Source organism: Rutidosis leptorrhynchoides, chromosome 8 (genome assembly GCF_046630445.1).
Source record: "Rutidosis leptorrhynchoides isolate AG116_Rl617_1_P2 chromosome 8, CSIRO_AGI_Rlap_v1, whole genome shotgun sequence".
Taxonomy (NCBI): Eukaryota; Viridiplantae; Streptophyta; class Magnoliopsida; order Asterales; family Asteraceae; genus Rutidosis; species Rutidosis leptorrhynchoides.
In genome coordinates this window covers 281,938,901-281,961,644 of record NC_092340.1, presented here as the reverse complement: position 1 = coordinate 281,961,644, position 22,744 = coordinate 281,938,901, and the positions used below count along the sequence as shown (strand labels likewise).

Sequence of the window (22,744 nt, the reverse complement as noted above, 5' to 3'; positions counted from 1 at the left end):
GCCCATAACACATGCGACAACGTACTCATCCACCTATCCGGCTATGATTTTTCCGAGCCTAGGTTTTATTACGGCTACAATATCTCTATTTGTCACCTCAAGTTGCCCATTCGCCTGTGGGTACGCTACCGATGTGAAGGTTTGTAATGATACGCGTACCTACACGCATGGCGCTCGTGCGTATCATGTGCAGCGTACACGTTCTGAATACTTCCAGAACATCTGATTAGGAGGTGCGCACGCGGGTATTTCTTAGCGCACACGAAAGTAATCAGATATGATTTTATCCATAATTAAGCGTGATCCTTTTTCAACTATAAATCCGTTATTTATGGTTGTTATTCAGTAGGATCTAGAACCTAATTATGAGGTAATCTAGGGTTAGGGTTTTATTATAAATACAACCCTTACCTCCTTCATTCGACACAACGTTTTCTGTATTACTCGAACTTGCGGTTGCATCCAGAAAACACTTTTACGGTAACATGTATGTGCCATGAACATAAACCTTATGCAACCACCTTTAGTGGCCATTGTTGCGGCAACTGCCATCAATGGTGGATGTAGCTTTGATCACCCTTTCGTAGATCATCATCTCAATAAGGGTTATCCACGGTAAACTGGACCGGAGATCAAAGCTATAAACGTTCTTAAACACTCCCTCATGCACTCAACATTAACTTTGCTATTTTAGCATATTTATGTTCAATCAAATGGCGCCATCCATGGGACCATAACTAGAATTGCGTAAAAGTTTTATACGTTACGAACGATTAACTGCAAAACTTCTTATCTTTTTATGGTTATTCCTGTGTAACAGGTTACAATGGGAAAGTCTGGTAGCAATCAATCATCTCGTTTTAAGGGTCTTGATGTTACGGGATCGAACAAGCAAACCTAGACAAGACTCCTGTCACAAGCAAAATTCCAAGATCTGGAGCAGTAAAGCTCCCAAAAAAAATCAAAAACGTCATTAACTGCTACTCCCCCGGTGTCTCGGCCATTGACGTCACAAACAATGACTGAGTATTGGGCACCGGGTGACGAAGATGATGAAGAGTATGAGTATAAGGAAGAGGTCCCTCTTACTATAGTGGGGTCCATTCCTATATACTCTACGCCAAAGTCAAAGGTTCATATTCGGCGAGTAATGACGCCTACGAGTGCATGCGAGTATTTAGCGGGGCAGAACATCGATGTTGGTTGCCTGACCAATGATCGCACTCCCTTGGACAAAATACAAAGAAAGTGCATGTCCTCGCCCATTCCGAGGTTATCATCTATGCTTTCACCAAGTGCACCTTCAGGGTATACTACCAATTCTACGGAGGAAAGCAAAAAGAAGATCCAAGAAGATCTCCTCGCCATACTGGCTCAAGCTCCGCCAAAATAATATGCGCAGGCGTTTACGGTGCCAGACAAAGGTGGGGAAGTGTTAGATAATTTCTATGCAGGAATAATGGGGCGAAAGGTAAAACCCTTCATGGAGGTTGCGCCAGCTAATGAAAAGTTTGCGCCCCATATTGCTAACTACATGCCTGAATCTCCTCCTATCATTCCTTTGACTATGGGATGGTATGATGGCACGACATATCCAGATGATTTCTTACAAAGGTATAAAGGAACACGCACGGTCAGGCTTGGAACGATGAAACCAAGTGCTTAGAATTTCAGACTTTATTTCAGGGAGTCGCAAGGGAGTGGTTTAGTAATCTGCCACCACCGCTTGTTACCTCCTATAATGATCTTTGAGTGCGCTTCCTGTTAAACTTCCACAACATGCGTGCCCGTAAAAGGACACCTGTGGAATGCCATGATATCAGGCAAGGTACAAGAGAATCCCTTGGGCAGTTCATAGATCGATACACCAAAGAGGTCACTAAAATGGCTGGACTCCCCGAAAGCCAAAAAGTGTCCAGTTTTATACATGGGTTTTGTAGAGAGCGACATCTTGCCTTATGGCAGCGCTTGCGGATGAAGGTACCTGATACTTTAGCCGAGGCAATCAAAAAAGCGCACGAGCATATGCGTGATCGGGAAGATAACACTAGGAATAGTGTGAAAAATAACGATAGCAGAGGTAATAAAGATGACGATTCTTATCGCAGTCAAGCAGGGGGATCGAAGCGCAAGGATGACAATTATAGCCAGGGCTCCGCATCATCGAAATACAACAAGTTTTAGAAGTCAAGAAATTCTGATCAAGGGAAGGGTCACTTCCCAAGTCAAAACTTTGCAATCATGCGCGAGTTGACTAAAACACCGAAGGAGATCCTAGCTACTGAACCATTCTGTCTGACATTCTCAGCTCTTGCAAAAATATCAGAATATGCTAGGAGAGACAAGTCAAAATTTTATGAATTCCATGATGATTATGGACATGAGATTGATCGTTGCAAATCTTTTATCGAAAAAGTGATCGAATCTCTGAGAAGGGGTAAGCTTAATCATCTAAAACCCATGAAAAATTAGGGAAATGCGCCTCATGAAAATCAATCAGAGAAGGCTGCATCAAACGAAAAGAAGGGCGGCGATAAAAACTCTGACAAAACAATAAATATGGTGTATGCTTGGCGCTCTGGTCAGAGGCGCAAAGCCGAGCAATTAGAGGAATGGAGGACGAAAGCTATTATCTTCCCTCCAATGCAAACAATTAATCCTTCACATACGCCCATAATCATTAAAGGTCGCGTCACTGATTGTGGGTACAATGTGCGACAGTTAAATGTCGACACTGGCAGCAATGTCGACGTAATGTATGAACACTGCTTCAGGTAGCTACCTGCGGCAATCAAGTCCATGATGTGGGCACCCACAAATGTTTTGTTGGGGTTTTCTGGCGAATCGGCATGGCCTTTGGGGTGCATTGAGCTTGAACTAGAGCTGGTTGATGATAATGACTCAACTTGCACGCGAGCTGTCCCTGTTGAATTCTGTGTGGTACGTTCTTATTCATGCTATAACGCGCTCCTGGGGCGAGTTACTTTACAAAAGTTTGGCGCAATACCCTCCACTGTTCACGACATGATCAATTTTAGTACAAAGCAAGGTATTGCTACTATCCAGAAGGAGTCTAGAAGAGCGTTATGCGCCGCGATTACACTGCCTAAACCATTGCTTGCAGATGAAGAACAGATACAAAGCAGTTCTACCCTTGTCAATTCGAAATACCCTGATAAACGAATTCAAGTTAGGGGTGACCTCTCAGATGAAATCAAAGTTCAGTTGCGCGACATACTGGTAGCTAACATGGATATCTTCGCGTGGTGTGAGGATGATATAACAGGGGTACTACGAAACATCGCAGAGCACAAGCTAAACGCGAATCTAAACTTAACTCCAGTACGCCAAAAGAAGCGCCCAATGGCGCCAGAAAGAAACAAATGGTTAAGGATGGAGGTAGATAAGTTGGTTCATGCGAACATTCTTAGAGAGGTGCGGTATCAGACTTGGGTCGCGAATCCTTTTTGGTTAAAAAAAGGAGATGGCTCGTGGCGCATGTACGTCGATTTTAAGGATATTAACGAGGCATGCCCTAAGGACAATTATCCTTTTCCTGAGATTGACTGGAAAGTTGAATCTCTTTCCAGTTTCAGGTTCAAATGCTTTTTGGATGTTATCGAACATAAATCTGCTCAAATAGCAAAATTGATTTTGAGTGCTTGAGGGAGTATTTAGGAACGTTTATAGCTTTGATCTCCGGTCCAGTTTACCTTGAATAACCCTTATCGAGATGATCATCTACGAAAGGGTGATCAAAGCTACGCCCACCATTGATGGCAGTTTCCGCAACAATGGCTACTAGAGGTGGTTGCATAGGGTTTATGTTCGTAGAACATACCTGTTACTGTAAGAGTGTTTTCTGGAAGCAATCACAAGTTCGAGTAATACAGAATACGTTATATCGAGTGAAGGAGGTTAGGGTTGTATTTATAATAAAACCCTATCCCTAGAATGCCTCATAATTAGGTTCTAGATCCTATCGGATAACAACCATAAATAACGGGTTTATAGTTGGAAAAGGATCACGTTTAATTATGGATAAAATTATATCTGATTGCTTTTGTGTGCGCTAAGCAATACTCGCGTGCTCACCCCCAATCAGATGTTCTGGCAATATTTAGGACGTGCGCGATGCACGTGATACGCACGAGTGCCATGCGCGTAGGTACGGGTATCATTAAGTCCCCCTAGTTTAATATGATGTGCGATCACCATGGTGCATCATGTTAAACTACTACTTAGGAGTACTTAAAACAAAATAGCACATGCTTAATCTTATTTCTAAAATAATAACTTTCAAGTAACCAAATCGTTTGGTCAAGATTTTATCATTATGTGGCATTAATTACTGACAGACGTTGTCAATCAAACATCTGCTAATGCAGTATTGGAAACGGCTGTTGTGTAGGCAATCATGACAGACTGTCAAATCAAGGCTTGCCTAACCACAAGCCAATGCTAACCTGCACCACACCGTAGCCAAACCATCCAATAATTCTTATCGTTAATTGTTCATTTAACTTGTCATTTGTTCAGATCATGACACGTGTACGGCTCTTAACAAATTACGCTTTTTGAAGCCCTAATTATTCTCGATTATAAATAGGACTCATTCTTTTACCATTTAAGGTAAAAATTCAAAAATCAACTTTGTTTCCTTCTTTGCTCTCAAAAATTTTCCTATCAAATTCCGGCAATCACACAATTACTCATGTCAGTTAATCTTTGCTTAAATCTTTTATCATGTCGACTTCCATTACCAGTACAACCGTTTTCCATGTTCATTCGATATCATCAACCCTTGACCCAGCGTCAATGAAATGTGTTGTCGAATGGCATCCACCCATTGCCGACTTTAATCCCACCCTTCCAAAGGTAAACGAGCGAGCCCACAAACCACCCTCCTGCATGGTTGCAATGTACGATCAAACCCTCGAGGTAGGGAACGTCTGAATTCCTCCAACCGCCTTTTTTATGAGAGTGTTGTCCGCTTACAACATTGGATTAGGTCAACTGAATCCACAGTGCTACCTGATTATCCCTGTTTGAGATGTGGTGTTGGGCTAACAATCAAGAGCCCTCATTGACAGTTTTTCAAAATATCTTCCCGTTACCAAGTAAGCGAGCATGACTGGTACAGCTTTTCCGATCGAGTTGGCTTCACCGCCGGTCAACAGAAAGGTTTACAGAGTTTCTGGAAAGATTCTTTTTATTTTGTTGATAACAAATTTGTTCCCCCTGAATTCGCCAACATCCTGCAATGGCACTCTAGTGCAAACACTATTCTGAATAGACCCCCACGTATGGTCCAGGCTGAGCAGGAACTGTTCAACCTGTGCTCCGGCAGGAAATTAAAACTTCGCATCTATCCAAACAAAGTCCTGTTTCTTACCAAAGTGTCATCCTACTGGCCGTTTGCTGGTACCATCCCATCATCATGCTTAAGGGAAAGGGTATATTCTGTTTATTGCCTATATCAATTAATTGGTGATTTACTTTAGTGCATGCTAACCTTTGTGCTCTTTTTTTGCAGTGATGAATGCTCGTGACATTCTTTTGGATGATGACTTTAAAGGTTATACCATCAAGAAGGACGCTGTTGACCAAGATGCTATCATGAAGGATGCTGATGCAATAATGAGCGAGGGAGGGGCTGATGAGGCTACATCAAAGCGCCGCTCATCTGTACGCCTCAATCCTCCAGTGAAGAAGAGTAAAGCTGCAAATTCTTTTGAAGGAAAAATATAACTTAAATTATTTTTCTGAAGTTTATATCTTACATTGCTTGTGCCTGATTGTGGAATTTTTGTGCCAGTTTTTAACATTGATGAGGACGTGGAGCCTACTGTTTCTGACACCACTCCCTCCATTGCCAATACGCCCTCTGTGCCCTCAGCTGCTAATATTCAGCCAATCTTCACAGTTCCACTTGCCGTGATTGCTCCTTCTTCAACTCCTGCCGCCGGCCGAGCTACTGCCACTCCTTTTATTCGAACACCGATTTTAAATGACAATCGATACGTGCCCATTCATGTGGACAACTTGGCATCTAATTTAAATGTGTTCAAGTGCTTCACGCTTGAAAAAAATCTGTATATGCAGGGATGTGCTCCTGACGTCATTAGGCAAGAGTTAGAAAAAAACGATACCGGAGCAAAAGCTAAATTTTGTTACGCAGATATCGTTTTTAACATGGGCAAGGGATTGTGACTATTTAAGCACTAAGCATACTCATCGCGCAGATATCCACATGTCCAGGCAACTACAGAAGAGGGTGCAGGTTCTTGAAATACAGCTTAAAGTGGCGAATGACGCACTGAAAATAGCTGAGGCCACCATTGAATCTTTGAAAAAGGATAAGGTTGATCTTCTAACATCGCAGGTTGACTATGAAGAGGAGAACAGGGTATTGAGAGAGGAGCTTGTTGTTGCTACCTCAAATGTTGATTTGCTAACCTTTGAAAAGAATGATCTTGGCATCCAGGTTACTAAAGTGTCTGCGAGCCGTGACGTCATTCGGCGGACTTATGCAGATCTACGAGCGACACTTCCAACCATTACAACTCATGCACTGAGTGCCTCCATTGTTATAGAGCTTTACTTGCAAGCTCTTAAGGCGACCAAGGCATTAAAGCGGGTGCGCTTCTGGGATCTAATCTCAAAGAACATTGAAATACCAGCTGTCATTCCCCAAATCATCACATATCAACTTGAAGAAGATGCTTATGAGAAGCTACTTGAGTCCAGCAAGGCGCTGGAGAACATTTCAATCCAAACTCTTGCTGATGCTGCTCTTGATCCTAATGTTTTTGTGGGGGGTTGCGAGGCGTACTTTGTAAGGCGTTATGCAACGATTTTTGCTAAGAGCGTGGGGGTCTTGGGTGAGCCATAAGCTCGCATTGCTTTTAGCCCCATGAGCTCAATGCCCTTGGGGGGTGCACCTGTTATTATCGTGCTTCGTGAGGCGCTTTTAACATTATGGGTGTGCCCCCAAACTTAGTTTAGTTTGTAATTTTCTATTTCCACGGGGCAATCCGCCTGATCGCTGCGTGCGAGGGTTTGAAGGATTGTTACTGTTAGCGTAGGGCACTGTTCCAAACAAGCCACGTAGTTTAGATTTTAATTTTTCTGCAATTGTAATGGCCTGCGTGCCTACTTAGCTTTTGTGTTGTAGGAACCTTTATTTTTAATGTCACTATGTAACCAATGCTATGCATTGTTTATTTCATATTGGTAATAAGTAAAGTAATCCAATATCTTTCTTATTATATTGTTCGCGTCATTAGGCGTATTAAGTTCTAAAAACTTATAGTTTTATTTGCATACAAATCTGTAACATCCCGTCTTTTTCCGTTTACTTTCCGTCTATCTATTTTAAAGTCCGTTATATAATTATAACATATTCCGTTAATACGCGTTTTAAAATATTTCATTTAGGTAATTCACGCACCCGCTTCAAACTTGAGGGACTAAACTTGCCAAGAGACCAAACTTTTGACTAGGTCAAATGGTCAACACCATCTCCTCCATTCATTCATCCTCCACTTTTCCTTTATACTTCCATCTTTTTCTCTCAACACCCAAATCAAAGAATCATCATCCATTTTCGATCTAGAAAGTGTTCATCAAAACAAATTACATATTCAGAATCCTTGCATCTTCCTCTTCGAATCCATACCAACTTCATCTCATTTGGGTAACTTTCTAAAAATACTAGATTCTTCGTTCTTGATGTTTTTAACTTATAAAAGTGTTAATTAGTGTCTATGGCTCAAGTCTAACATGAATATGTGATTTATATGCTCGACCTTGTTATTTTAAGTAACTAGCATGAACTTGAAATTTGGTGTGTTTGATCTTGTGATTTGGTTGCTTAAATGTTGTTAGATGTTAAAAGTGCATGTATTAAATGTGTTACTAGCATCACTAGCTTCAATTTGGTGTGTAGGTTGACATGGAAAAGCTTCATAAACATAATTGTTAAGTTTATGATTTTGAGTTAGGGTTTGATAGAAGTAAAATGAACTTTTGATGCATTGAATGCTTTGCAAGGTTATTTGTAAGTGTCTAGTTGTATTGTATGCGTAATTATCTACGAAAAGGCGAATCATATGTGTGCATTTAATTCCCGAATCATCAATATGCATTTATGAACTTGAAGCATTTATGAACTTGAAGCATTTATGATGAGCATTAATTGATCATTTAATTTGGAAATTTGATTATTTTAAATGATGATTTTGGTTGATGAAATGTGTTTAGTTGCATTCCTCATTAAATTACCTTTCCAACGATGTATGGTATGCGTTTTAAGTGTTTACGGTTTTTGATTTGTGCTTAATTGAAGTTTGGTTGAGACTTGAACAATTGAAACTGACCAGGCACCAGTTCATGTTGATTGCCGTGGTGCGGCACTCCTTGGTCGCAGCGCGACATTAGGCGTGGCCAGGGACTGATCAACTTTACTTTTATACCGAAAATTCTAACTATGCTACGCACCTCCGATTGACATGTAACTTGTTCTAACATGCTTATATATGATTAATTAGCTTAGAAAAATAGTTTGGGACCCGATCCGAACGTGTTGAATTTTTCGTTGACTTTGACTTGACCAAAGTTGACTTTTTTTCAAACTTAACCAAATACTTATGCAATCATTCTAACATGCTTTTATATTTGTATCATGCATGAAACTTGGCTACGTGATTCACATGCTATATATAATCGAGTCGTAATGAGCCATAGGACTAATTGAACAACTTTGACCAATCATGTTTATCGATATTGACACGACCTACTTGTTTAGGCCAAGACTAGCATCCGTTCTTGCACACATTTACTTGTGAAGTACTTTTACCTTTGTGCACTCAAGGTGAGATCATAGTCCCACTTTTACTCTTTTAAACTTACATTTGGGATGAGAAAACATAAACGTTTTGTTTTACAAAGTGAACACAAGTACGGAAACAAACATTCTACGTACGAGTTAGAACAAAAATCCTCAATTCGATTATAATTAGTTACACTTGCCGGGTGTAAGCGAGAACTTATGTTGTATGGTCATATAGGTTTAACAAACCCTCATTCGGACGGTTCGCTACCGTTATTCGGATGAAATATATTTTCGAGAAACAGTGTAGGTTCTAACACTATGTGTATGGGGTTCGTGGAAAGTTAAGCCTTGATAATTGGGTGCTCGTGATAACAATTTTTAGAATGGTTTACTATTATTTCAACATTATAAATCTTGTGGTTCATTTGTACTTACTCACTTACTTACTTAAACCTATGATTTCACCAACGTTTTCGTTGACAGATTTCTATATTTTTCTCAGGTCCTTGAACAATAGGTGTTACATGCTTCTGCTCACTATTTTTGATACTTGCTTGGATGTCGAGTATACATGAATACATGGAGCATCTTTTGACTTACTTTTAAATCGTGTCGCATATGTTTCATTTGTACGTTAAACGTTGTATTGTAACTAGTCGTTCAACTACTTTTGTAAACTTGAAACATCTTTACATTTGAAATGAATGCGACATATTTTGGTCAAATGTCATTTTAAAGACTTATGACCACGTAACAGGACCTAAGTAGAAGGCGTCGTCAATGAAGATTTTGTTGGGTCACTATAGAATCAATGTATACTCGTTTATACTCCAAATTTAATAACACTAACCGACGTCAAACTATTGTGCACATAGCCGACGCTTTTCATTGCATTAATAAGTAAATTATTCAGAGTCTTCCAAGTGAACCAACACTTAGGTTAGTGGGAAAGCAACCCCAGTGCTTGTCGTTTATAGTCATGACTTTCAGTCTTCTAGTCTGTGAGAGTGTGTTGGTCTAGGCAAACCAATGCCTGTTACCCACCCTAAAATCTAGCCTTGTAACAAAACAGGCTTCTGCCACGCGGGAGCTAGAGATCATGCCTTAAGGAGGCAGGATTCACGTAATAGCTGTCATATTGTGCGTTGAAATGTAACCATACACTTCTATTTAAAAAAATTAAATTTATTCATTGCGAAATAAATTAAATTCTCAAATCATATCCAAATGAAAATTCATTGCAACCATGAAAGAAATACAATTTGTCTTAAAAGTAAACGAAATAACATTTTAAAGGAACTAAAAAATGCAAGTGTTTAAAAGTCGGGGTGATCAATCCCTGGTGTTGCAGCCTGACAATTATATGTAACATCTTTTCAAATTGGTCGCATGCCAAGTGCGAGGTATTCGCTCTCCATTCAATCCTGCCAGGATATAGGACCCCGTTGCGCTTATTCCAATAACTTCATAAGGACCTTCATAGTTTGGTCCAAGCTTTCCAGTATTCTCAGTGACTTGCTTCATTGTTACACCACACATAACCTCCAACCCTGAATGACATTGGCTTAACGCGCTTGTTGTATTATTTAGAGATATTCTTCTTGTTAATTGCTTCCTGTATGGCGGCTATTTCTCTGCGCTCTTCTAGCATATCTAGATTAGTGCGCAAGCCCTCATCGTTGCTTGACTCGTCAAAGCTGCGTATGCGCTTTGTTGGAACCAATAATTCCGGGGATTACTGCTTCAGTTCCATAGACCAAACTGAATGGTGCTTCTCCTGTGCTGTTTTTATGAGTGGTACGATGCGACCATAAAAAACTTGGGAGCTCATCGACCCACTCATTACCATACAAACCCAGGCGTGCCTTTATCCCCTTTACAATATCTCGGTTAGTTACTTCACATTGGCCGTTGGCCTGTGGGTGCGCGACCGAAGTGAAAGACTGCTTGATATTCAGCTCCTGACACTAGCTCTTAAAAGGTTCGCCTTCAATCTGAGTACCATTGTCGCTGAAAATTTCATTGGGAATACCAAACTTGTACACAATATCTTCCCAAAAGAAGTTACGGATGCGCCTGCCGGTAACTGTTGCCAATGCTTTTGCCTCCACCCACTTGGTGAAATAATCAATTGCCACCACCAATAATTTTATTCCTCCTGAACAAGCAATGATGATATAAATACTGTTAAAGCACGCATATTGCAAAGTATTACATAAGCGTTTTATTTCAAGCGTACCTGAGCATGCAGTAATGGAACCGACAATGCCGATGGCCCACTTGCTGAACAGCCACGCTGCCGTTATTGGTATCATTGGGTTCCGTGGTGCCCGACTTATTGGCGACTGCTGTTGACACGACTGGCATTTCCTTACTATCTCTGCCGCATCGCTGTGAATGGAGGGCCAGTAATACCCTATGCGCAAGGTTGGAGAATTCGGATCTCTGGGAGATCTCATTTGGACTTTTTTTATGAGGATCTCGGCATCTCGGAATAATCTCGGGGAGATCTCGGACGTTGACTTTATAGCTTTTTAAATAAAAATATACATAAAAACATAAATATATGCATATTTATATACTTTTTTACGAGATTTTACAAAAATATCCGAGAAATGAGCGAAAAAATCTTAGAAATTACCAATTTTACAAGAAAATCTTACAAATTAGCAAGAAAATCTGAGAAATCGTGGCTTTGACTAAGTTTGACCCCGTTGACTGAGAAATCTCGGGAGATGAACAACTCGTCTCGGTTGCCTTCTAAAAATGAGATCTCGGGGGAGATCTCGGGAGATTTACAACACTGCCTATGCGCATCACTTTCGCGGCAATTGTTATGTACCCAGAGTGTAAAGCACAAGAGCCTCTGTGAACTTCTCGAAGCACTGCAACAGGTTAATTAGGCCCAATGCACAGTAGGACTGGGCCTAGATAGGATTTCCTATATAAAACACCATCAATTAATGCGTACATAGGAGCTTTCATGCGAATCTTCCGCGCTTCTTTTTCATCTTCCGGGAGTTCACCCCCAGTTAAGAATTTCACCAGTGGTGTCATCCAATTTGGGCTTTCCTCCACGATGGGTGCAACAATCAATTTCTCATTAATAGATTTTTCTATTAACACTTCTACCCATACGTTTTTGTGCAGATGAACGAAAGCCAAGGCGGCCAATTTGCTCAGTGCATCCACGTTCTTGTTTTGTCCTCTAGGTACCTGCGTCAACCTGAAAACATCAAACTCATTTGCTAGTTCATGAACCAGTTCCATGTACCGCTGCATAGAGGCTTCATGCGCTCCAAACGATCCATTAACCTGGTTAGCGACCAACTGCGAGTCAACATACGCATCTAAGTGCTTTATTCCAAGTTGCTGTGCTATGCGCATCTCAGACAGTAACGCTTCATATTCAAATTCGTTGTTGGTCGCAGCAAACGTGAACCGGAGTGCATAGATATGCTCATCTCCATCGGGGCTTGTGAGAACTAGTTCGGCGCTGGTACCTTCGGGCCCACAAGCTCCATCCGTATGCAGTTCCAAGGCCTGATTCTCATTATATTCGATTGTAGTACTTTCTGCGAGTGCCTCTACTTCTCCCGTTGTCTCAACTAAATAATTTGCAAGTATCTGTCCTTTTATTGCAGTGCGCGGGGAGTAATTAATTTCATGCTCTCCCAATTCGATAGCCCACTTGGCCAATCTATCCAAAACCTCAGGCTTGTACAATACCTGTCATCACGTGTTATCAACGTATCACAATTAGTTCAAGCGCGTATTTGGAGTCTTACAAGATTGTGTAAAAAGAGATTAAGAGGCGCGTACCGCGACTTATACCTGTCTTTTCGGTTGATCAGTTAACACCACTATTGGATGCACCTGAAAGTACCTGCAAAGCCGACGAGCTGTATGTACTAGCGCGTATACGAGCTTTTCAATAGGTGGGTAGTTAACTTCACTGCTATTGGATTCGCCACTTCCGCTAAGTGCCTCGCTGACAAAATACACAGGAATTTGCACCTGCGCCAAAATAGTGAGAAACACATAGTAAGCATTACATTCAACACAAATTCCAAGTCTCAATATGAGACATACCTACCCCTATCTGCGACAAGAACAGAGCTTATCGCTTCTTTCGAAGTCGCGAGATACAACATCAATGTCTCGCCCGCTATTGGTGCAATCAAGTAGGCAGCTCCCTTAGGAGCGACTTCATCTCAACAAAAGCTTTCTCGACCTATTCATTCCACCTGAAGTCTGACTTTTTCAATGAATTCTTAAGGGTCTGGAAAAAAGGTAATGACCGCTCCGCGGCTTTTGACAGGAATCTAGTTAGCGCAGCCAACTTGCCTGTTAAACTTTGCACTTCTTTCCTTGATTTTGGGGAACTCATGCAATCCACAGCTTCTATCTTATTGGGATTAGCCTTGATTCCTCGTGGCGTTACTACATATCCCAAGAACTTGCCCTCTTCCTCCCCAAAACTGCACTTTGTAGGATTAAGCTTCATGTTGATTTTTCGCAGAGAGTTGAACGTTTTCTGGATATCATCCAATAACTGTACTTCTGTGTTGCTTTTGATGACTAAGTCATCTACGTAAGCCTCAATATTTCTGCCGATTTGATCCTTGAACGCCAATTCTTCAACTCGAAGGGCATTTTTGTGTAACAATAGATGCCATGATCAGTGTGGAATGCGGTCTTGTCTTTATCTCCTACTGCCATCTGAATCTGGTGATGTCTAAAAAGCATTTGAACCTGAAACCGGAAAGTGATTCAACTTTCCAGTCAATCTAAGGCAAAGGATAATTATCCTTAGGACACGCCTTATTGATGTCCTTAAAATCGACGCACATGCGCCACAATCCATCCCTTTTTTATAACCAAAACAGGATTCGCGACCCAAGTTTGATACCGCACCTCTCTAAGAATGTTCACATGAACCAGCCTGTCCACCTCCAACCTCAATCATTCGCTTCTTTCTGGCGCCATTGGGCGCTTCTTTTGTTGCCCAGGAGTCAAGTTTGGATTCGCGTACAGCTTGCGCTCCGCGATATTTCGTGGTACCCCAGTCATATCATTCTTACACCACGCGAAGATGTCCATGTTGGCTACCAGTATCTCGCGTAACTGGATTATGACGTCATCTGAAAGGTTGCCCCCAATTTGAATTCTCTTGTCAGGGCACTTCGGGTTGACTAAGATAGAACTGCTTTGTATCTGTTCTTCAACTGTGGGCAATGGTTTAGGCGGTGTTACCGAAGTGCATAGCGCTCTTCCGGACTCCGTCCGAATAGTAGCAATGCCTTGCTTAGTAGGAAACTTGATCATGCTATAAACGGTAGAGGGTACCGCGCCAAACTTTTGGAAAGTCACTCGCCCGAAGAGTGCATTGTAACATGAATAAGAACGCACCACACAAAATTCAACAGGGAAGGCCCGTGTGCGGGTTGAATCGTTACCATCGACCAACTCTAGTTCAAGCTCGATGCACCCTAATGGTCATGCAGATTCGCCGGAGAATCCTGACAGAACAGTTATGTAACGACCTGACAAAATCGCCATTGACGGCGCCGTTAACTTAGGTCCCATTACGTGGTCGTAGTCCCTAAATGAGACGCGTTTGACCAAAATTATGTCGCATTCATTTGAAACATGCATGACTTGCGAAGTTTTGAGTTACCAAACGGTTCGACAACAAGTTTAAGTTTACAAAAGTTATAAAGTATGAATGAAATAATTTGCGACATAATATAAGTTGAAAATCACGAATGCTATCAATAGCGTATGTTTGTATACTTGACCCCAAGCAAGTAATCAAAGTGTGCGCATGTATGCTTGACCCCAAGCAAGAAATCAAAATGTATGCATGTATGCTTGACCCCAAGCAAGTATAAGTATACGCGGAAGCATGTATCAAATAGCCAATAAAGAACCTGAGAAAACATATAGAAAAAATGTTGGTGAAATCATAGATGTATTTGTAAACGTTGTTTTTGAACCACAAGATTAAGTATTTCCATAAAGTTGATTATCCAAATCGTTTGCATTCCAAAAGTTGTTGCACGTTTGCAAGCACCCAATTATCAAAACTTAACTCTTTTGTACCTTGTTACGTAGTGTTAGAACATACACTATACTCGAAAATATATTTCATCCGCTAACGGTAGCAAACCGTCCGAATGAGGGCTCGTCAAGCCCATGTGATCACATAACATAAGTTCACGTTTACACCCTGCAAGTGTAACTAATGATAATTGAATTGAGGCTTTTTGTTCTAACTCACTGTGGAATGTTTGTTTTCGTACTTGTGTTCAAAGCATAAAAGTATGATACGTATATGTTTCTCATCCCATGATTTAAAAGTATAAAAGTTGTTGGAAAGATGCGACTATGATCTCACCTCGAGTGCACGAGTAATAAGGTACTTCACAAAGTAAACGAGTGCATGAATGAATGCTAGTCTTGACCTAAACAAGTAGGTTATATCAATATCGGTTAACACGATCGGTCAAAGTTGTTCAATTAGTCCAATGGCTCGTTACGACTCGATTATGTAGCATGTGAATCACGTTGTCAAGTTTCATGCAACATATAAGTGTAAACGAAAGGTTATAACGATTAACCAAAGTATTGGTTAAGTTTGAAAAAAAGTCAACTTTGGTCAAAGTCAAAGTCAATGAAAAAGTCAACTTGTTCGGGTCTGGTCACGAACAATTTTTCTAAGTTTCATAATCATATATGAGCATGTTAGAACAAGTTTCATGTCAATCGGAGTTGCGTAGCATGGTTAGAATTAAACGAAATTTGATTATTTTTGACAGCCCCATTTTCATGCTTTAAGTCGAGCCGTGGCTAGAGGAGCCGCGCCGCGGCTTAACACTAGACAGAATGCTGGGCTGTTTCATGTTTATGCTCGAACCAAACTTCAAACAAACATAATTAATGAACCGTAAACATTCAAAACATGTATCTTATATTGTTGGAAAGGTAATTTAACGAGGAATATAACTAAACACATTTCATTAAATAAAAACATCATTTACAATAACCGAAATCTCGCCGAATGATCATTATTTAACGTTTCAAGCTCAAAAATGCAAATGGTGAATTGGGAATCCAATTTACACATACGATAGGCTGTTTCAAAGGTAATTAAACATACATTGCAGCTAAACACTTACTAATAACATTTCATAGCATTCAATGCATCAAAATTCATATTCAAGGTTACTAAACCCTAACCAAAAATCATGAATTCAACAATTTTGTAAATGAAGTTTTTCTAAATCAACCTACATACCAAAACGAAGCTAATGATGCTAGTAACACATTTAATACATGAACTTTAACATTTAATCACCCAAAATCAAAGATTAAACACACCCATTTTCAAGTTCATGCTAGTTACTCAAAATAACAAGATCGAGCATATAATTCATATATTCATGTTAGACTTGAGCCATAGGCACTAATTAACACACTTTTAAGTTTATAAAACGAATTTGAGAAATCTAGAGTTTTTAGAAACCTTACCCCAAGTAGTGAAATTGGTACCAAATCGAAGAGGATGAAGAGACGATCAAGAGAGGATCACAAAAGTACAATTTGTTTTGATGTTTGATTGCTAGATTGGATTTAGATGATGAATGAATGAATTTGGGAGTTGAGAGCAAAAATTGAAGTAGTAAAGAGAGAAAGAAAGAAAATGGGTGGTGAATGAATGAGTGGTGGGGAGGTGGGTTGACTAGTTGACCTAGTCAACTAGTTTGCCCACTTGACAACTTTAGTTCTTCGAATTAAAAGCGGGTGCATGAATTTACCAAACGAAATATTTTAAATACGCTAGAGTAAATGAGAGATGTTATAATTAAATAACGAAAATATTAAAAGGCTAGTCAACGGAAGATACAAATTTAGGTAACGAAAGATATTATAAAAAAAAACGGCGTTAAAATAAATTTAACGGAAAAAGGCGGGATGTTACATTACCTACACCTTAAAAGAAATTTTGTCCCAAAATTTAGTTGGAAGTAGTAGTCGTTGATTCTTCCCCGAGATCTTGCGTTGCCAATTCTACAAATAAGTAAGGGTACTTCCTTGGGCATTTCAACGAACTTTGACAGTCGAGATTTTACGTTGTTTTAAAGTTTGGTTTCATGATTCATAATTTCAACCGGTTCTCCTAGAAAGTGATGGTTGTCATCGATAGTAAGCTCATCGAAAAGGATAACAAGTTCTTGTTTCGCAAGACACGTCTTCAAGTTTGATACATGGAAAGTAAGGTGAACGGAGCTCAATTGAGTCAGAAGACCTAAACGGTAAGCAACGGGTCCAAAACGCCCCAAGATTTTAAAAGGATCAAAATATTGTGGATTTAGCTTTCTACGTTTCCCGAAATGGATTACACCTTTTCAAGGTGCGAATTTTAACATTTTGCGGCCACCCACTTGGAATTTGAAAGGTTTACGTCTAACGTCGGCATAGCTCCTTTGGCGACTACGGCCGCTTGAGCCTTTCTCAGATTTGAACGATATTAACGGTTATTTCATGAATGGGTTCGGGTCCGGTGGTTTGCTTGTGGCATACGTCGGCCCAACGAATAGGAGAATGACATTTGCGGCCATATAAAGTTTCGAAAAGGTGCGGAGTTAATACTCGAATGATAACTATCATTGTAAGAGGAAACAATTAAAGGCAACAATACAAGTTCGTGATATGTTTTTCCAAGGTTTGAATCGTACGTTTGCTTGGTCCGTCGGTTTGTGAATGGTACGCGGTACTCATGAATAGTTTTGTTCCCAAAGTTTCTTATAAGGCACTCCAAATCTAGAAGTGAAACGAGCATCTCGATCCAAAACGAGGTACATTTCTTTAAGGTATATTTGAACAATTTGTTAGGACTTGAAAACGTTTGTTAGAACAAGTTTCTTATGGTTTCTGAAAACGTTCATTAGGACTATTCATCCCGTGGTGAATACTAGTATAACGTGAAGAGTCTCTCTCTCCATTGAGAATTTAGAATAAAAGATTTCCTTATACAAAAGTACGAGTGTAATGTGAGAGAAGTTTCCGCCTCGATGTGAGCATATCAAGCATATTGTAGTTCGTCAATAAAACTGTGTTAAAACGAGGTAGTATACACGAGTAACATATGTTTTGAAGTTGAAAGAATTTGTCATTCATTCGGATGCATAAATATGGTTTAGCAATAACCGAAGGTGTGTCCTTGGTATGGTCGTCATCGATATTCTCGGAGTTTTTGGATGTTCAAACAATAAAAATGAAGTCATGTACATGGCACATGGTGGTGATTAGGTTGATCGAGTCCAATCACCATCACGTGTCATTAGAACTTTGGTATGACTTACCATAATATAACTACATTGATCGAGTGTCGTTATATTACGCTAACTCATACCTCCATTCCCACATCACTCCATAGAATAAAGTTCGTGTAATCATGAAGATTTAAAATGAACAAAGTGTGACAACGTCTCTAACGTGACTCTCATTTAATCGAAAGAATTTGTGCAACTCTGAAGAAGCGTTTCCCGAGGGAAGTGTATAATGATTGTTCACGTCAATGCATTTCAAGTCAAACAATAATATCCTTTGACACGAAAACAGTAACGAATTAAGATAACGAGTAGTACGCAACCGTAGTTATAAGTAGTGATGACGATACTCACCTAGAGTAGTGGTGGTAGTAACAAGAAGTGGTAGATAGTGAAGAACACCGGTGTAACATCGGTAGTGGCTAGTGATTGCCATAGTGGTGGAAACTTTACAGTACTTGTGGATAGTAAGATGGGACGGTGGTGAATAACAATCTGGGAGATAGAGTTCCCAAGCTAGTATAACAAATGAAGTCGTCGTCATCCTTACGTGTATGAATCTTAAATTTATGTGTGTTACCAGAAAGTGGTAGAGTACGAGTTCGTATGATGAAAATTTGGTACCATTAAGGAGTTCACCTAAGAAAGGTTTAAGTATAATGCACGAGTAGTCAAGTAAGTGCTATCTATAGCAAATGCAAGTCAGAATGCAATGGTTAACTATCCGTTTGTAGTCTAGACTCACTAATGCGTCCTAACGACTCTGTCAGACACAATAATGCACATCCTAGATCTCTACAACCAACGCTCTGACACCATCTGTAATGACCCAAAAAAATCGCCATTGACGGCGCCGTTAACTTAGGTCCCGTTACGTGGTCGTAGTCCCTAAATGAGATGCGTTTGACCAAAATTATGTCGCATTCATTTGAAACGTGCATGACTTGCAAAGTTTTCAGTTACCAAATGGTTCGACAACAAGTTTAAGTTTACAAAAGTTATAAAGTATGAATGAAATAATTTGCGACATAATATAAGTTGAAAATCACGAATGCTATCAATAGCGTATGTATATATGCTTGACCTCAAGCAAGTAATCAAAGTGTGCGCATGAATGCTTGATCCCAAGCAAGAAATCAGAATGTATGCATGTATGCTTGACCCCAAGCAAGTATAAGTGTTCGCGGAATCATGTATCAAGTATCCAATAAAGAACTTGAGAAAACATATAGAAAACGATCAATGAAAAATATTGGTGAAATCATAGGTGTATTTGTAAACGTTGTTTTTGAACTGCAAGATTTAGTATTTCCATAAAGTTGATTATCCAAATCGTTTGCATTCCAAAAGTTGTTGCATGTTTGCTAGCACCCAATTATCAAAACTTAACTGTTTTGTACCCTGTTACGTAGTGTTAGAACATACACTATACTCGAAAATATATTTCATCCGCTAATGGTAGCAAACCGTCCAAATGAGGGCTCGCCAAGCCCATGTGATCACATAACATAAGTTCACGTTTACACCCTGCAAGTGTAACTAATGATAATTGAATTGAGGCTTTTTGTTCTAACTCGCTGTGGAATGTTTGTTTTTGTACTTGTGTTCAAAGCATAAAAGTATGATACGTATATGTTTCTCATCTCATGATTTAAAAGTATAAAAGTTGTTGTAAAGATGGGACTATGATATCACCTCGAGTGCACGAGTAATAAGGTACTTCAAAAAGTAAACGAGTGCATGAATGAATGCTAGTCTTGACCTAAACAAGTAGGTTGTATCAATATCGGTAAACACGGTCGGTCAAAGTTGTTCAATTAGTCCTATGGCTAGTTACGACTCGATTATGTAGCATGTGAATCACGTTGTCAAGTTTCATGCAAAATATAAGTGTAAATGAAAGGTTATAACGATTAACCAAAGTATTAGTTAAGTTTGAATAAAAGTCAACTTTTGTCAAAGCCAAAGTCAACGAAAAAGTCAATTTGTTCGGGTCGGGTCAGGAACAATTTTTCTAAGTTTCATAATCATATATGAGCATGTTAGAACAAGTTTCATGTCAATCGGAGTTGCGTAGCATAGTTAGAATTAAACGAAAATTGATAATTTTGGACAGCCCCATTTTCATGCTTTAAGCGAGCCGTGGCTAGAGGAGTCGCGCTGTGGCTTTACACTAGACAGAATGATGGGCTGTTTCATGTGTATGCTCGAACAAAACTTCAAACAAACATAATTAATGAACCGTAAACATTCAAAACATGTATCTTATATCGTTGGAAAGGTAATTTAACTAGGAATACAACTAAATACATTTCATTAAACAAAAACATCATTTACAATAACCGAAATCTCGCCGAATGATCATTATTTAATGTTTCAAGCTTAAAAATGCAAATGGTGATTCGAGAATCCAATTTACACATACGATATGCCGTTTCGAAGGTAATTAAACATACATTGCAAATAAACACTTACTAACAAAATTTCATAGCATTCAATGCATCAAAATTCATATTCAAGGTTACTAAACCCTAACCAAAAATCATGAATTCAACAATTTTGTAAATGAAGTTTTTCTAAATCAACCTACATACCAAAACAAAGCTAATGATGCTAGTAACACATTTAATACATGAACTTTAACATTTATTCAACATTTAATTACCCAAAATCAAAGATTAAACACAGCCATTTTCAAGTTCATGCTAGTTACTCAAAATAACAAGATCGAGCATATAATTCACATATTCATGTTAGACTTGAGCCATAGACACTAATTAACACACTTTTAAGTTTATAAAATGAATTTGAGAAATCTAGAGTTTTTAGAAACCTTACCCCAAGTAGTGAAATTGGTACCAAATCGAAGAGGATGAAGAGAGGATCACGAAAGTACAATTTTTTTTTATGTTTGATTGCTAGATTGGATTTAGATGATGAATGAATGAATTTGGGAGTTTAGAGCAAAAATGGAAGTAGTAAAGAGAGAAAGAAAGAAAATGGGTGGTGAATGAATGAATGGTGGGGAGGTGGGTTAACTAGTTGACCTAGTCAACTAGTTTGCCCACTTGACAACTTTAGTCTCTCAAGTTTAAAAGCGGGTGCGTAAATTTACCAAACGAATTATTTTAAATACGCTAGAGTAAACGATAGATGTTATAATTAAATAACAAAAATATTAAAACTCTAGTCAACGGAAGATAGGAATTTAGGTAACGAAAGATATTATCAACAACAAAAAAATGGCGTTAAAATAAATTTAATGGAAAAAGGCGGGATGTTACAAGTTGTGGGTGCCCGCATTTTAGACCTGATTGTCGCTGGTAGCTGCCTGAAGCAGTGTTCATACATTACGTCGACGTTGTTGCCCGTGTTGACGTTTAATCGTCGTACATTATATCCACAATCAGTGATGCAACCTTTAATGATTATGGGCACATGTGAGGAATTAATTGTTTGCATTGGAGGGAAGATAATAGCTTCCGCCTCCCATTCCTTCAATTGCTCAGCCTTGCGCCTCTGACCAGAGCGCCAAGCATGCACCATGTTTATTGTCTTATCAGAATTTTTGTCACAGCCCTTCTTTTGGTTGGGCTTGGTTTTCTCTGATTGATTACCCTTTGATGCAGTCCCCTGCTTCTTTAAGGGCTTCAGGTGGTTAAGCTCACCCCTTCTCAGACATTCAATTACTTTTTGAATAAAGGACCTGCAACAATCAATCTCGTGTCCATAGTAGTCATGAAACTTACAATACTTGGACTTGTCTCTTCTAGCGCATTCTAACATCATCGCGGGAGCAGAGAACGTCAGACAGAATGGCTCGGTAGCTAGGATTTCCTTTGGAGTTTTAGTCAATTCGCGCATAATCGCAAAATTTTGACTTGGGAAGTGACCCTTCCGTTGATCAGAATTGCTTGACTTCTGAAACTTGTTATATTTTGATGATGCAGGACCCTGGCTATAATTGTTGCCCTTGCGCTTTGATCCTCCTGCTTGACTGCGATAAGAATCGTCGTCTTTGTTAATTTTTTATCGGGATTTTTTCCACTACTCCTAGTGGTAACTTCCCTCACACGCATATGCTCATGCGCTTCTTTGATTGTATTGGCCAAAGTATCATGAACCTTCATGCGCAAGCGTTGCCACATCGCAATATGTCGTTCTCTACACAACCCGTGTATAAAACCGAACACTTTTTGGCTTTCTGGGAGTCCAGCCATTTTAGCAACTTCCTTGGTGTATCGATTTATGAACTGCCCAAGGGATTCCCTTGCACCTTGTCTGATATCATGGCACTCAACATGCGTCCTTTTGCGGGGGCGCATGTTGTGAAAGTTTAACAAGAAACGTACTCGAAGGTCGTCATAGGAAGTAACAAGTGGTAATGGTAAATTACTAAACCACTCCCTTGCGACTCCCTGCAATAAAGTATGAAATTCTAAACACTTGGTTTCATCGTTCCAAGCCTAAGCGCACGCTGTTCCTTCGTACCTTTGTAAGAAATCATCTGGATCTGTTGTGCCGTCATACCATCCCATAGTTAATGGAATAATAGGAGGGGATTCCGGCACAT

At 39.7% G+C, this 22,744-nt stretch overlaps 2 protein-coding genes across 2 annotated transcripts; one reads left to right on the top strand and one right to left on the bottom strand.

Moving 5' to 3' along the window:
* The first annotated feature begins 2,802 nt into the window (after window positions 1–2,802).
* On the top strand, window positions 2,803–3,666 carry LOC139864256 (uncharacterized). Its single transcript, XM_071852834.1, has one exon. It carries the CDS (start codon window positions 2,803–2,805, stop codon window positions 3,664–3,666), a length of 864 nt encoding a protein of 287 aa, XP_071708935.1.
* An 8,065-nt stretch (window positions 3,667–11,731) lies between these two features.
* LOC139864255 (uncharacterized) lies at window positions 11,732–13,343 on the bottom strand. Its single transcript, XM_071852833.1, has 4 exons — window positions 13,184–13,343; window positions 12,952–13,043; window positions 12,671–12,853; window positions 11,732–12,565 (listed from the first exon to the last, which is right to left on the bottom strand). The coding sequence occupies exons 1-4, from the start codon at window positions 13,341–13,343 to the stop codon at window positions 11,732–11,734; spliced, it is 1,269 nt and encodes a 422-aa protein (XP_071708934.1).
* Window positions 13,344–22,744: the final 9,401 nt, after the last annotated feature.